Source organism: Glycine max, chromosome 12 (assembly GCF_000004515.6).
Source record: "Glycine max cultivar Williams 82 chromosome 12, Glycine_max_v4.0, whole genome shotgun sequence".
In the NCBI taxonomy this organism is placed as follows: domain Eukaryota; kingdom Viridiplantae; phylum Streptophyta; class Magnoliopsida; order Fabales; family Fabaceae; genus Glycine; species Glycine max.
Window position 1 is genome coordinate 1,717,379 of NC_038248.2, and position 16,619 is coordinate 1,733,997.

General features: G+C 30.8%; 3 protein-coding genes across 3 annotated transcripts; 1 reads left to right on the forward strand and 2 right to left on the reverse strand.

Annotated features, from left to right (window-relative positions):
- Positions 1–5,626: 5,626 nt before the first annotated feature.
- Positions 5,627–9,731, forward strand: LOC100794455 (uncharacterized). The gene is made up of 5 exons (XM_006591973.4): positions 5,627–5,970; positions 7,695–7,961; positions 8,163–8,381; positions 8,470–8,598; positions 9,383–9,731. The coding sequence occupies exons 1-5, from the start codon at positions 5,752–5,754 to the stop codon at positions 9,602–9,604; spliced, it is 1,056 nt and encodes a 351-aa protein (XP_006592036.2). The 5' UTR covers positions 5,627–5,751; the 3' UTR covers positions 9,605–9,731.
- Positions 9,732–10,156: 425 nt separating this feature from the next.
- Positions 10,157–11,768, reverse strand: XIP1-1 (aquaporin XIP1-1). Its single transcript, XM_003540423.5, has 2 exons — positions 11,394–11,768; positions 10,157–11,008 (listed from the first exon to the last, which is right to left on the reverse strand). The coding sequence occupies exons 1-2, from the start codon at positions 11,520–11,522 to the stop codon at positions 10,199–10,201; spliced, it is 939 nt and encodes a 312-aa protein (XP_003540471.1). The 5' UTR covers positions 11,523–11,768; the 3' UTR covers positions 10,157–10,198.
- A 733-nt stretch (positions 11,769–12,501) lies between these two features.
- LOC100794978 (probable aquaporin PIP2-6) lies at positions 12,502–16,276 on the reverse strand. The gene is made up of 4 exons (XM_003540577.4): positions 16,113–16,276; positions 14,735–14,777; positions 14,272–14,361; positions 12,502–13,255 (listed from the first exon to the last, which is right to left on the reverse strand). The coding sequence occupies exons 1-4, from the start codon at positions 16,274–16,276 to the stop codon at positions 12,566–12,568; spliced, it is 987 nt and encodes a 328-aa protein (XP_003540625.1). The 3' UTR covers positions 12,502–12,565.
- Between the last annotated feature and the right edge of the window lie 343 nt (positions 16,277–16,619).

Consider the following 16,619-nt stretch of genomic DNA (forward strand, 5'->3'; position numbering starts at 1 on the left):
TTTTTAAATTTCTATTACTATCTTTTAATAACTATCCATTAATTTTATGTTGTTAGTTATATTTTATTAGTCTTATTTTTTAACTTTTAAATCTTTTTCCCTTTTCTTTTATTTTTATTTAAAATATTTAGAGAGACACGTCTCTCCCTAGTTTTAATAATTACCCACTCCAGAAAGAAATTCTAACTTTTTTTATAGGAAAGAAATTCTAACTAAAGTACTCAAATAACATTTTTGTTTTCGGTTGTTACCTAAATAAAAATAGACTTTAATGTTCTTCAAATAGCATCAAAGCCTATTTTAGTTACATCAAGATCACGTTTTTCTTATAGATGATATTCAAATAAAAATCAATCACGTTAATTTAAATTACTTTAAATTCATTTTTATTCAAACTCAATTCTACAAAATTAGTTCATCATCTGAACTTTATTTTATAAATGTCCATCCAAAAACATCAATATTATTATTGGATTTGATTTTATTTTATAGATAAATTGAATTTGATTCATAAAGTCAACTATTGGACCCGTGAGTGAGCAAAGTCCTACAAATTACAAACTACCATTTTTGGACATGAATTATTGCTTGTATCAGAAGCAATCAAAGCAATTTCTATGACACTTTGAGTAGCTCTCTGAACGCACGCCCTCTAATTCTAGGGCTTGTCCTGTGTAAGAGAAGTAATAATATAATATCTCTATTCTGTGCTTCCTTCCAAACCTTAGCTATATTGAACCACTTTTGGTTTGTGAAAAAAACAGTTGAATGCAATTGATTAACCATTTTACATATAGGAAGCACCCAAGAAATAAACACCATATATATATATATATATATATATATATATATATATATATATATATATATATATATATATATATAGGTCTAGCACGCTACGTTAGTCATAATTTTAGGGCTTCTAGCCTTACCGTCCAAGTAATACAATAAAAGCATCTGTATAATGTGGCTTCCATTTGTTATTTTATACAATAACTTACAATAGCCAAGAGCTCATTTTATGTACAAAGTATTTTTATGAATTTATCTTATCCCTATTCAGCCACGTATCTTTCTCATACGCGTATATTAAATTTAATAACTAGTTTTTAATACTCATAAAATCATATAATATTATCTCTAATTTTATCACTATTGAATGTCTTTTTGTTGGGTAACCAACCCTCTCTCAAATAAAATTACGCATACCCACAAAGGATCATAAAAACACAATAAAAATTACTCCATAGAAAAATAATAACAATCATAATTTAGCGTAATTCGATGCCTATTTCAATATCACAAAAAATAATTATAAGATTCTAATTCACCTCAAATAGTGTATCACTCTACAAACCCGAGTACCTCACTCAATGGTTACAAAAAATGATAACACTCTCACATAAAAACATTTCTTTCTCAACAAAATGACTTTATTTCACAATCTCTCTTCTCAGACACTCTCTTTTCATGTATTGTGTTTCTCCACTAATTCTCTTCTTTGTTTATAGTAAATAAGCTCTCTTGAAAATTGAGACAAAAAAACAACTTTCAATGTATCCATTTAACTAAGGTTCATCTAGTAAAATAGAATATTTCACTTTACATTTAAACCATATAAACCTTAGTAATAAAAATCTAATTCTCAATATGTATGTACCTTATCTTTTGACTTGAAACTCTACACTTATTAGTATTGTATGTAAGCTTTTGCAATAAATTAAATAAACTCAATATTAATTTATCTATCAATTAGTTATTCAAATAACAGAGATTAATATTTTTCATAATTTGATTGATCAATACTATATTTATTCAATCAACATTAGATTTAATAAAATATTTGTAAAATGAAATTACAATATTTTTTTATTAAATATAATATGCTTTCATATATTAAAGTTTTGAATATCCATATGTTAGTATTAATTATCTTTAAAATAATTATTTACAAGTTAAATTAATACCTCCTTCCTATTTCTTTTGATGTTTAAATTTATTGCACACAGATTAAAAAATATTTAATAAAATTAAAAAATATTATATTTGGACTAAAATGTCTTTATTTAATATCCTGATTTTAGTATTTACACCACTATATAAAGATATATTTGAGAGAGAAGAACATTAATTAGATTTTAAAATTTTAAAATATTAATTGTTTTTGGAAAAAACAAAAAACTAAAATATCAAAAGAAATGAGTAGGAATTAGTAGTAATTTTTTTATTTCCCCCCTAAATTATCTTCGAAAATGCCGCCATGGTAGAGTTGTATTTCTGTCTGTATTTTGTTGCTTGCGTGGGCCAAGCCCATCTTTCATTGGTTTGGGTTTAGTTGCTATAATCTTAGCTAAACTTTAATTTATGTGTACATATGTGAGCATCACTGTTTGACTCTTCCCCACTCCTCCCTCCTTATTCAAGAATTAATAAAATAAATTTGTTAAAATAAAATAAAATTAAAAAATAAAATAAAATAAAATAAAATAAATTAAATTATTTTAAATTTGTGCACAAGTCTTTAAATTGATTCACAGAGTGTTAAAATTACAATGAATTTTTCATTAATCTTCACATAAAATTACAAGTCTTTTTCTAAACTAATTTTTAAATATATTAGGGTGAGATTATTTTAAAATTCAGTTAATAATATAGTTATTTAATTAGAGGTAATCATTTTTAATGGACATCGTAGAGTGATTATATTTTTCATTGACTCTTAGAACCCAAATTTAATTTTGAACAAATTTTAAATGAGGATTCGAACGTTTTCTCAACATATATGGTTGACAACTCTACGTTTTTTTTTCTTCTTGTTATTGTTGAATTACAATTCTATTTCTTCAAAACTAATTGTTTTAAGTTTTTGATATTCCGTCGTGACTCTGGGTGCAGGAAATGACAATTCTGCTTGGAGATTTTTTAGAGTCAAGACTATTATAATTAAATAAGAAATTTTATAACTTTTAATTTATTTATCTCTCTTATTTGTTTTATTGTTGCACGTAATTTTGCTTTTAAAAATACATCAAATTCTTTTATCCAAAAAAATATATCAAATGCTTTGTAACTCTGTAAATATGTTTTATTTTTAAAACCAACCTCAACAAAAATTTATAATATTATTTACATATGGTCTACGAACATAATAAATTTGAGAATTAAATTCAAATCAGACATAGTATAAGTAGAAGATCTGATCAGATATTTTACATGTTTTTTTAACCTTATGCGTTGTTTAATTTTGCATCTTGAGTTTTTTAGAATGTGTCAAGTCTTCTATTTTGTACCACTTATAAAATAAAATAAAATCGAGAAAACCAAATCTATAGACTAGTAAAACATTTCAAACCCATCAAATCCAAAAGATATAGAGTTAATATTGATTTGAGTTGAAAAAACAAAAAGAATTACCTAGAGTGAAAGGGAATGTTCAGGAAGGCAACAATTCATAAATAATTTTATTTTTTATTATGATATTAGTATGAAGTATTTATCATTTAAAGAAATAATTAATCTTCATCAATCAAAAATCTTGAACACATATAAAATAAATATTATCCTCTGAAGATAGTTTATTTTATATTTAAAATTAAAATTTAAACCCTAAATCACATAATTAAAAGAGATAAAACGTTATAGCATGTATCAACCTTTAATACATTTCTATTAACCCAATTAGATGAAAGTGGAGCAGATAAGGGTAAACTGAAAATTGGAGTTTAGTGGTCCGTTGGCATATTATAAGATTTTCAACCGCCCCACATGTCCCAGCCACAATTTCATTCACATTATTTTCCTTTTTTGATACAATAAACTCTAAAGTCTAACCATTCTTTTTTCCTATCAACTTGTTTGTTTCTTGTCATCATGAGTAACACAAATTGGTAGTGGTCCTAGAGCCTAATGGAGAAAGTCCAGGGACTTCCATATTCATTAAAAATGTTCACCACCATTTTGCAAAATTAATCTTATTTTGATATAAATACAATTATTTTTTAAATATACTTGAAATTAAATTGACTTATTACGCAATTTATCAAATACATTTCTCTTAAAATCAATGTTAATTCTTTACATTTAATTGTTCCCACCAATATTTTGTGCTGAAAGACGTTTGAAAATGCTGATGTCTACACTCCACATGTAATTGAAATGATGATTAATTATCACTACGGGTATGTGGAGATTTTTATTTTTAAATTACATTTCAATTATCTTTAGAATAGTTATGTTGTTTTTTGGATAAAAAAAGATTATTTTTTAGATTAAAACTTTTAATTAAAGGTGTCATTCTAAAAAAATAATATATCCATTTCAATATAAAATTTCTGGCTGGAATTAATTCTAGTACATATTATAAATAAATTAATGATTTACCATTAATTTGATCGAAATGAACTGAATTTATTTTAAAATGTTATTTTTAAAAAGTAATTACGTAAAAAATCAATTGATTCAATGATTCACATCATATAGTACATGTTTTATTAAGATTTAAAAATGACCTCGGTTTTCTTGTGAATGTGTATGTATATTCATAATTTTGAGAAACATGTGGGTTTCTCGGTTCGCACTTCACAGAATCACACCACACCTCCAGAAAGATTTCATGATCTCTGTATCGTTTCTCCCGATAGGCCAATATAATACACTACACGTGTAATTAGTAAATCATCTTGATTTTCACCTTTTGCGCAATTAAAATAAATTCATTTCAACACTCCTTTATAAGATTTTCTTTTTAAATAAAATTATAAGAAGGCCAAGATATTACTTGATAAATTTAATAAAATTATGGAAAAAATTGTAAGACTAGAACCTTAATAATATTAACTCCTCAGTATTTATATTACTTACTATTCAATATTTTAAATGTTATTTAATTGTTTACTAGACTATTGTTCAACTAACAAACGTTGAAATTTTTTACATTTTGAATATGATGCTGATGCTCAAGATTTAATTATCTAGCAAGTTAATTTTCTTTTCTCTTTCTAAAGAACTATATATTTAAAACATTTACAGTTCTTTATTTTATTTTTACTTGTATCTTTTAGTTTCATATTATTATCCTTTATTGAATTTGATCTTTTCATTCTTTTTTCCCCCACAAATTCGATCCCGTTATTTTTTTTCATTTATGTAATCTTAGTTTATCTGCTAATTTAATGTTTAGTTTTTAAACATAAATGTCGATGTGTTAATAAAATATATACCGGATTGTATATATTTTTTTTATCGATCATCGGATAGTATATATTACATAAGAATATCACATAAGTATTTTTATTAAACATAAAAAAATGTAAAAATATCTGGAAATCACAGCAAGAAGGTAAAATTCCTAATTCCCTGAGGTTTGCCACTTAATAATACTAAAACTTCTTATCCCTCTCTAATAGATATATTATTACTGTCATTGTCATTGGATTGGAACTTAGAAGTCAATTTACAATGAAAGTAACAAGGGTGAAATACAAAATGAGAAAACTAAATTTACAAAATAAGACCAAATTGCAATTAATTAAATAAAATAGAATTATTTTGGTGAGCAATAGTTAATAAAGAAGGGCACTAGATGGTTGATAGTAGATAAGATAACTAATATAACTAAGCAAGGAGGCATGAAGGGTGATGTACAGAGTCAAGTTGTTATTGACTTTTGGCGGTGTGGGACTCACGAGAGCAGCAAGGGGAAGTCACAAGAGTCACAAGAAAAGGCACAGTTAAGAGTTGAAGGGAGAGAGAATGGAGACAGTTTGGGGCAGCCTGAGCAGGAAGAAAAGTGGTGGAAACGGACAGCTTCTAGACGCTTCCAATATTATGGAGTTGGTTGAAAACCAGCAAGTTTTTACCACCTTGGTGGACCATAAGTTTCACAGACAAAGATGCCAAACTCTCTGTCAAACACCTCCAACCTGCTGCTCTCACTCCACTAATCCTCATTCTCATCACATCTATTTCGAGGTTTCTCTTTCTCTCTACTCACTCATGTCTTCTTTTTCTTTCTTGCGTAAACTAGTCACTGTTAGCACAAGGTCTCATGTTCAAATTTGCCAAATGTTAGTTTTGTTAACAGAGAGATCCAACTTGTGACTTTTTTTTCCTTAACCATTGAATCCACCTTATATCTCATTGTTGTCCTAGTTATATACTCTCAAACAAAAAAAAAAAAACTTGCAACTTATGTCTTCCTTTTGCTGCCTATGCACCTATCTATTATATCTGCCTTGGAATTTTGCCAATGCTGTGAGCATGGTTCGTTCAACATGAAAGTTATGTGACTTAATTTGATTGATTTCCTAGGATTCTGCTACATTTGGCTTAGAAAGAACTTTTTTTCTTTACACAAACCTTGTTATTAGTTCTACTTGAGTTTTTACCGCTGGAGATTTTTTATTTTTTTTTTACTAATTTCAGCTAAAATAAGAACTAAGATTAAGTGGATATCATGCATTCTCACTGCTCAGAGAAAGACCCGAAGACAAATCTGTTGCCATGGACTTGCTAAGGAAATAATGTGGCGTATATGCTTGAAACTTTTTCTGTGGCTTTAGTTTTGGTTGTATTCCGAATTTTGTGTGTGTTTATGTTTTTAATAAATTATTATTATCGTGTCCAAGGGGGAAATATATAATTGACTTATATATCATCTTTGTGATATCATTATATCTTCATCTGATTTGTTTCGGTTTCAATGTCTGTTGTTTTTTCTTTATTAAAATATTGTTCGTTTGTGGTTTAGGATTTTGAACTTTGTTTTTATCCAATGTCTTTGGCTCATTTGCAACATTTTTTATGTGCTTTTAATGCTTCAAATGTTGATGGAGAGGCAGACCTAAATTGATTTTTCCAATAAGGTTTTGTATAATCATTTATTTTATTTTGGAAAATTTAACAGCATGTTGCTTGGAATTTATATCCTTTTCGGGCAATTATGGAGCAAGTTTATTTTTGTCAAGATTTGACTTGTAGTTGGTCCCAGAAGCATCCTAATCTGTTGTTTATGATAATTTGGACTTATCCTTCAATATGATAAAATGGTCGGTCCTGTGGGACTTGGCATTTGATTGCAAACTTGCAATTGATATCTCTGAGCTACTTAACTTTTTGTGGTCATTTTCTTATCTCCGTCTAAGGAGGAATCTAGTGAGGAATGTGGTAGAAACTAAAGATAAGCTGGCATTTTTGACCTCTGAGGTTTAATAATATGTATTTAATCTTAAAATATACTTCAATTTACTAATACTCGGTAAATGCTGGTAGAGAGTTTTGAGTTAGACTTTAGAGTGCAAAAAGTCATACTGCTATTATTGTAGTCAATGATAAATTACAAGGCCTTGGCCACTAGCTGCATTCAGAATGAGAAGGCAAAGTTCTTGTGGGGACAGGGCAAAGGTTTTCTTTAGCGGCATACTTTGGGGAAAAGCTTTCTCACCTAACTACCACTAAAGTTGGGCAAGCAATAAATTTATAAATGTCACAAGTAATTAGTTCTAAAATAACTTGACATTATGAGGATTAAATGGATTATTTATCTCTTCATTAAATTTTCCTTTTCGTCTATAAGATTAATTATATTTGTGTATCAAGACTTTGATTGGCCAATGTTGAGCCAATCAGGAAGAGAGAATTGACATGTAGAATGATTTATTCCATAAGTGTTGAATGAATTCACCCATGGGAAGCAGGAAAAAGTGAGCAAGAGTGAGTTCAAAGAGGTTCTCTCAGACATTCTATTGGGTATGGCTGCTGGACTGAAGCGTGACCCTATTGTGATACTTCGCATTGATGGGGAAGATCTTCTGGAGTTTGTTAATGGTTCAGGTTATGAAGCTGAAATGGTATCCATATTCTCTCAAATTGAGTCCCCTGACAGATCACTTCATGACCATATAATTGAAGCTCTTGGCAAGCTCACTGTTGAGCAAGGAATTCCTCCTACATCAGATTCTTGGGTAGCCAATTTATACAAATAATATCGTTGACTTTCTTTAGAGATGCTACCTATGTTATCAAAAAAGTCATGAGAAATTAAAACAAGTTTTCATTTGTTGCTAAGAAGCTTTATTTTATACTTTAACCAAGAAACATAAAAATCTCAAACTTGTTTCATTTAATTCCTTCCTCTCTTGGCTTATCATTTATTTTTGGTTTAGGTATTGAGCAACATTGTGGAACCGGCACTGCTATCTCAAGATGGCTCTGATTTGGATAAGCCTGTTTCTCAAGAGACATTTTTGGAGGAATTTAAGATAGTCGCAATGAGTGTGGCTAATCATCTTAAGGAACAACCTGTCATAGTTGCTCACAGTGAGAACACCTTTGATGGAAGTGGTGTTAAGAGACTATTATCCAACAAGTTTGAATTGGACAAGGTCTATTTTTCTTTATTGAATATTGCTTGAAATATCTTTCTAGTTCTCTGAACTTTTATGGAATTCACCCATATATCATGGGATGCAGACTTTGAGCTCAGCTATAGAGACTTTGCCCAAAGATCGAAATGGAAAGCTTTCAAAGGAGTATCTAAGGGTGACATTAGACACGGTGGCTCCATCTGCTGGTTTACCTCCTGTTGGTGCAATTGAAGAGGTATGTTGTCATCACATACGTACTGCCAATTCATCTTCAGTTACTTCATTAAACCGTGCTGAAAATATATTGGATCAGTATTAACTTTTAGTTGTCTCTTGAAATGCTATAATTAGTCCCGGGAGTAATTTGATTTATGATAAGTCCCTACGTGGCATATGATTTATTATAACTTACAGTTAATGCTTCTTAATTCCGAGTCATTAATTAGGAAGTAGAAATAAGACAGGCAACATGGAAAAAAATAAATAAGAATCATGCCGTTCAAGATCATCTAATAATTTCAGTAAGTGTGTAGGAAAATTAAAAATTTAAAGTCACAACACGATTATTATACAATTAATAAAAATTAGTATAAAACAAAAATTTTAAATTAAAAGAGTGTGTTTATATTTAAAGGTTAATTAGGACAAGTATGTGTAGACAAAATAAAATGTTACTATAACTAATAAAGATTGATCTAGTTGGTAAGAAATAAATCTATATCAAAAAAGGATGTGAGTTCGATTTTGACTTGACATATAATTTATAAATATCTCGGTAAGTATTTTTTGAATCTTGAGACCTATCGGAGTCTTGATGAACCCTCAAGTACCCAAATCACCTAAACTTTCTTTTATATAAAAAAGAATGTTACTATATATCATTTATCCGTGTATACAAGTTCAAAAAATGCAAGATGCAACTATTACTATGCGAAGTGTCCGTTAAGTGTAACAAATTCTTTTGGAATGTTTGTGCTTCGTTGGCCATTTATTGAACATTCACGTGTTTGATTTTACAGATGGACAAGGTTATTGGTGAAGTCTTTAAGATGGTGAATGCAGATGATGCGAAGGTGGTGAAAGAAGACGAGTTCAAGAAACTATTAACTGAAATACTGGGGAGCATAATGTTGCAGTTGGAGGGAAATCCCATATCAGTTTCTTCAAATTCGGTAGTGCACGAGCCACTAGACTCATCTTCTACACTTCTGCAGCCATCCCCTAGTGAAACAGCAGCATAGCTGTGTTTTAAGTATATGATGAGTAAAAGAACCGAGAAATATAATAAAAATTTTATTTTCTGTAAATTATTACTAGCATAATTTGTGTTTTGAGCTGTCAAATTTAAATTGTGTTGTACTTGAGTCATCGTTCAGGCTGTTTGATCGTAACCTAAAAAGAATAAGATCATTTTACTATAATGCATACATTATCAAACCATTATGGATATTTTAGATGTGATGTGATTATATCCTATTCCTAGCAGCACCACTTTATAACATTTTAGCCGTAAGTTTATATAAGGAATCTCGCTATTTTTTACTAGACAAATTAAGTCTTACAATATATAATATGAAGTATATCATTATATCTCATGCAATAATTTCTTCTAGTAGCATTTAGCAATGAATGTGAAAATGGCCGGGGTTGATAAAGCCCTCACTCAACAAGAAGAAAATCTATACATATCTTTTTTTTTTTTAAAAAAAATCAAATCAAATCACTGTTACTAAAGTAACTCAAACCCACTTTTAATTATTTGTTTGCGATAACTAAATGCAATGAAATCAAAATCACGAAGTTGTCTATTTTATTTGATACTTGAGACTTGAGAGTCAAGAAAGATCATTTAAATCCGTATTATTAGAAATAGTCCTACAAGAACCCAGAGCCAATCTTAAGACATCATATTCTCCATCAACCCAATTCAAACCTTTCTTTGGTAGATTAATGGAGACACTATAATAGATTATGCAGGCCAAGAAAGGCCCAAGCCAGAAAACCCAATGCCCATTCCATAGTGGGCCTCCATGAAGCAACGCTGGACCTAGGCATCTTGCAGGGCTCAGCCCAGCACCTGCATAGCCAGGCCTGCCAGTTACAGTTATGGACACAAACACTGCCAGTGCCAAGGATGCTGCAACCACCAAACAAACCATTGGCAAGCCCAATTCCTTGCACCTTTTCTTATCAAATGCCAACGTTAGACCCACAAAGAGTACTAAGAATGTGCAAGAGAATTCCAACAACAAAGCATCTTGTGGCCTTAGGCCAGAACTTTGTCCTTTGTCACCAAGGGCACAACCTCCCAAAGAATATGTGTCTGCTAATTTTGGCTCCATCACACTCTTGAGTACAAAGAAACCAATTATTGAGCCAATGCATTGAGCTGACACGTAAAGGAGAGCACGAGAAAGGGTCACAACACCCTTTAAAGCCGCAATGAATGTAAAAATAGGGTTCATATGACCCCCGGATAGAGGAACTATCACAATTAGAAACAAGAATACTATGATGAAGACTGCAAAGGGAAGAATAAGCTTTGGATTGACATCTTGTGACTCCAAACATGCAATATTGCAACTCGTTAGGGTGAACATTAGTGCAGCAGTTGCAATTAACTCTACCAAAGCTGCTTTCCACGTCTGAAAGAAGGAATTAAAAAAAAAAAAGCGTTATATACTTCCTCCATCCCCACCCATAAGACATAATTGACTAAATTTATAATATTTTTCTAAATTTATCTTTAACTTTATTGAAACCTATTCATCTTTTTTCATCTCCATCAAAGAGAGAAACAAATAATTTAAAGTATTTTAGTAAAAATAATAATTAATATACAATAAAGTTGAAATTAAATCTAATAATAAAAAAAATTATTGACTATGTCTATAAATAGGAATGAAGATAATAGTTTCTTACTGTTAGCTATCAATGAGAAATTAAATAACTCTTATTTGCATGTCACCTAGTATATAGATAATAATAGATATATAGACGATAAATAAAGACACGAAATGAATTAATTACCTCTATTGTGAAAAATTCGTGGGCACCAATGTAGGCAAGAAATTTGGGCTCTGAAGACTTCTCATGAACTAAGCCCCTAGGCATTGGCTCACGACTATGACTATGAACGGTCGAAAATTGGTCATCCATACCAACAACTATTTGAGTTGAAAATTAGATGGGTCTATGTGATCTCTGCCTTGAGAAAACAAATGTGCCTGGGGTTCCTATTTATCATTGATAAAGCTGACCAGAAAAACTACTTTATGATTGGGAGAGCTTGGGAAACGCTATTATTGCAGAATCGCTTTCATGGCATCTTTCTTTGATAAACGATTATTTATAAATAAATAAATAAATACTAGTATTTTTTTTCATTTTAAATTATACTGGTATATATAAACATGGTGACATCTGGAACAACGATGCAAGATAGTAAAATGGAAGAGATGAGAAAACGATGGAGTTGGAGGGCTCCGTAAATGATAAGGCCAAGGAAGTATAAATTCTGTGTGTGTGGATGAAATGATAAAGGAGAGGAATAAATCGTTTTGACTCGAATATTGGTTAATGGGCACAAAAGTTACCAGATGGGGAAATGGAACGCCAATTATTGTGCCATGTGTTACAATGAATATTTCCAAGTAAGGACACAAATTGTACACTTATAGTTTGCAAATAATGACACGCAATTTTCAAATTGATTCTGTGCATAGGCTATACGACCATTTGCGCTGCACCCAAAGGGTGGACATGAATAATTCTAATTAGAGTTAAATTAGGTTTTTAAGATACAATTATCTTTTTCTCTATAAAAAAACGATAAAATTATCTTTTATCTCTTTATGTGTAATTTATATTTCCATAGATAAAATTTTGTGAATGAAGAGAATCACACTTGACACATTTTCATAAACATGAAACTAAGAAACAAATTTACTTTGAAGTACTACAAACAAAACAACTACTGTAACTAATAAGGTAGTTAGAGCCATCAAATTTGGTAAAGGCAATTTACTCATTTGGTAGTTTGATATATGTTGCGCAGACTTAATTGTCTAGTAAGTTATTTGGTAAATTAATATTGACTTCCATCAAAGTAGACGCAAATGTATTTGTCCCGGTTCCAACTTTGATAAGTTTGTGGTACTAGAATAGAGACACAATGAAGTTATGAAACTGCTTCTTTCCTTTCATACTTGGACTTGGAACCCAGCACTTCGTTCTTCTAGTTGATCCTTTAAAACGGAAGTATTATAGACATTCCCACAAGAACCGAGAGCCAACATATCATATTCTCCATCTACCCAAACCAAACCCTCCTTTGCAAGGTTGATAGACACAGCATAATAGACTACACATGCCAAGAAAGACCCAAGCCACAAAACCCAATGCCCTTCCCAAAGTGATCCTCCATGAAGCAATGCTGGGCCTAGGCATCTTGCTGGGTTCAGGCCCACACCTGCATAACTGGCCTGCCCAGTTAAAGTTATGGACACAAATGCTGCCAATGCCATGGCTCCTGCCACCAGTAAGCACACCATTAGCAAGCCCAAATCCCTAGACCTTTTCTTGTCAAATGCCAATGTTACCGCCCCAAAGAGTACCACAAATGTGCAAGTGAATTCCACTAACAAAGCATCTTGTGGCTTAAAACCAGAATTCGCTCCTTGGCCATCGATGGCACAACCTCCCAAGGAATATGTGTAAGCTAATTTTGGGTCCATGACACACTTTAGTATAAAGAAACCAATTATTGAGCCAATGCATAATTGTGCTAACACGTAAATGAGGGCGCGGGTGAGAGTCACAACACCCTTTAAAGCAGCAATGAATGTGAAAACGGGACTCATGTGGCCTCCCGTGAGAGGAATCCGTGTGATCTAGCTCAATTTTCAAGAAAAGAAATGGGGTGGGAGGGGTTATGACTAAAAGGAAAGTAATATGCTTCACCTGTAAGAATATTCACTGTGCAAAAGTAAAGGAATATAGTTTTAGTTCTAGGCATTTATCAATGAGAACAAATGCAATTCTTTGGACTAATGCATCTCTGCAATTAAATAATTAAAAGCAAATCCGCGGCAGATAACCATTTATTCAACTGATAACAACACTCAAACGTGTATCATAACAAGTAAGGGTATGATAATTGTATTTGACAACAGATAAGTTCGTCATTATAAATGAATAGAACGATATCATATCTTGTCGTTCTATATAATTGTTTTCTTTTGAGAGTATACTGTTTCGTTTTCTCATATGATACGTATCCACCTCTGCTTCTTATACTAATAATTTTTTAACGTACAGGCTTCAGAATCATAGACTATGCATGGCACATTTAAGGTATATGCTATTGTGTATAACACTTAATTAACGGCGGGGGACAACCTTTTATAATTCTCTTGAAGCAATAAAAAAAGGGGCATTTTGTCTATTTATCACTTAACTGATTTCGAGGTTAAGATTGTTCAAATTTCTGCTCATCAACATTCATCATGTCTCCTAATGCTTGTAGATATTGGGCGGCTAAACTTTTTAACACGTATAAAGTTGTACTCCTTACCTTTAGATTTATATATTCTTATATTTTTAATTTAAATATAAATAAATTTAACTAATTTTATTTTTATTCTTAAAATATTTTTTATTTAATTATAATTCTATTTTCAACAATTTTATTTTATTCTTGATTTTAAGTTCGAATATTTTAAGAATAACTTTTTCTTTTACTTAAGATTTATAAAATTAAATAATTTTAACAAATTTTCTTAATGTGGGAAAATAATTATTTTTATTTATATATAATTTTTGAGATAGTATATGCTAGAATCTAACTAAAGATAAATATAAGAGGATCTAAAAAGAACATAATGACTAAAATTTGTATTGATTATACCTCTGGTCTGAAAATCTCATGTGCCCCAATAGAAGCAAAACACTTTCGCCTTAAAGAGTTCTTTCCCACCAAACAGTTTGGCTTGCTAGTCTGAACAGAACACGGAATTTGTTTAACAACAGCATGGAATTAGCTGAATCCATGATTCTAGAGATTTTAATGAAGAAAAGGGATGGTTAGATTCTATTCGTAGAACTAATTTTTTTTCAAAGCATATATATTAGCTTCCCTTAAGGGTGCAGGTGATTGAAACTCGTAATAAGATGTTATTTATAGAGCTTTGGCCATGGCATTTGAAGATAGCTAGAGTACGAGCTATAGATGCCAAAATAAGTCATGGTGTTGGACTACTGCATAATGGTTTGATGGAATAGTTAGCTGCGTGAATGTCTAAGACATGGATAGGTTTGAGCTCACTTACCTTCTACGTAACAAGGAGATATTATTTCTAGTTCTCTCCAACTTTTTCGCAGTGAACAAAGCCAAATTTTGGACCTATGCAATCCCTACATTCCAACAATGAAATGTTCAAAAGTAAACTAGTACGTGAATGTGTAAAATATTAATACTAATAATATCAAGACTCTGATTAAAAAGCACATCATATCGTCCAATGAAAAAGCATTAGTGATATTACTGTTGTTGGTGGTGGTTTCTGATTTGTGTTGTTATAAAAAATATATACAAAGCCACTGCATTGAATTTAGGGGGCATATTTTAGGTATATACTGTAAAGATAGGTCTTGACCGGATCAATTGGTAGAATCCTCTGTAATTATCAAGATGGGAATATGCATAATTTTATCTTGGCTTAATATGCTTTTGATCTCTGGGTCATCTTTATTTTTAGTACACGTAATTTTCTGCTGTTTCTACAATTAAAGCAAAATACGATTAAACAAAGACTGTTTTGATTTTAATTTTTAATTCTTGTCTCTGGAAAATGAAAATGGTTACAAAAAGGATCACATTTATATCTTTTGTTTGCTTCCAGACTCTTCAAGCATATCCATAGTAACGAATTAACCTCAGTGAAAGTTAAAAAATAAAAATCTCATAATTATATCTTCTTTTTATTTGACAAAAAAAAACACTTAAACTTTTTTTTTGGGTAGAAGCTTTTAGATTAGATAGTATGTAGGTGATTTTAAGACAACATGTGAACGTAACATTTGTTTTAGACCTGCATGTTGATTTCTTCGATAAATAATGAATTGTCAAAAAATTTAAATTCTAAAACCTTTACATGAAAAAATGATCATATAAAGATTATTTTTAACAAGATTCTTGACCTTTCTTCACTATATCTATCACTGGACATGCTTCCAAGTTTTCCCGCTTAAATGTTGGATTCTTGGAAAAAAATTCTCAAGAACAATCATTTTTAATTTTTTTTAATGTTTTCCTCCATGGCTAATTCATAAAATATATTTAAATGAATTGAAGTCTGTTGTGAAATTTACAAAAAATGGATCAAGAACTCAAAGTGAGATTTATCACTAAGCAAATAAAGAAAAAATTCTTTCATCTTATTTGACACACAAAAAGTGATCTAAAAATACATGCAAAATGGATTTTATCTCTAAAATGCTCTATATACATTTTGTGGTTCTCATTAGTCTAACAAAGTGATGATAATATTTACTCTTGCATACAACATGAAGTTATGAATCATAACTAGAACCTGACATGAATGTTTACAAACATGCAAGTGTGACATTTGAAAACTATATCAACATTGCATGGTACAGATAAACCTGGCTGAAAATTAAGGCTAAGAAATAAAATGATATGGCAAAAAAAAATGAACATTACACACCTAAACTAAAAAGTTCTATTACAAGTTGTTGTGGTATTGAGTGATCTTCCTAGAAGGAAAGGGAAGCCTCTTAAGATCACGTAAGAGATAATTCCTAATAATTTTATCAGCTTTGGTGATCCGAGTGAGACCAACAGCATCAGGATCTTGAAGAATGGGATTACGCAGAGGATTCAAACCTTCCATATTAGACCTCAGCATCTTATCCTTCCTCAAAAAGTCACCTTTTTTTTATCAAACCAATCACCCCAACCTTCTCTTAAAGGAGAAACCCTACTTCCCATGATCTTCAACAAAAGCGCGTCTTCCACGCCCTGCACTTGGATCGCCTTGGACCGCACGTTCTCCTCCACCGCGAAATCGTTGGAGCCAAACGCGGTCTTGCTTCGATCCTCCGTGGGGTCCACGAATGTTTTGTTGTTGTATTAATCATACATGGGCATCTCACTCAGATCGTATAAATATTTTAATTAATTTTTTATTCAATAGCTTTATTATTAACAATAATTTACTTATTGAATAAATTTTA

Coding starts and splice junctions, on each gene's coding strand:
- LOC100794455 (XM_006591973.4), top strand. CDS start 5,752: ATGGAGACAGTTTGGGGCAGCCTGAGCAGGAAGAAAAGTGGTGGAAAC. Junction 5,971..7,694: donor CTCATCACATCTATTTCGAG/GTTTCTCTTTCT, acceptor CATGGGAAGCAG/GAAAAAGTGAGCAAGAGTGA. Junction 7,962..8,162: donor CTCCTACATCAGATTCTTGG/GTAGCCAATTTA, acceptor TTTTTGGTTTAG/GTATTGAGCAACATTGTGGA.
- LOC100794978 (XM_003540577.4), bottom strand. CDS start 16,276: ATGGAAGGTTTGAATCCTCTGCGTAATCCCATTCTTCAAGATCCTGAT. Junction 14,778..16,112: donor ACTCAATACCACAACAACTT/GTAATAGAACTT, acceptor GTTGGAATGTAG/GGATTGCATAGGTCCAAAAT. Junction 14,362..14,734: donor GCTTTGTTCACTGCGAAAAA/GTTGGAGAGAAC, acceptor TGTTCTGTTCAG/ACTAGCAAGCCAAACTGTTT.
- XIP1-1 (XM_003540423.5), bottom strand. CDS start 11,522: ATGGATGACCAATTTTCGACCGTTCATAGTCATAGTCGTGAGCCAATG. Junction 11,009..11,393: donor ACGAATTTTTCACAATAGAG/GTAATTAATTCA, acceptor TCCTTCTTTCAG/ACGTGGAAAGCAGCTTTGGT.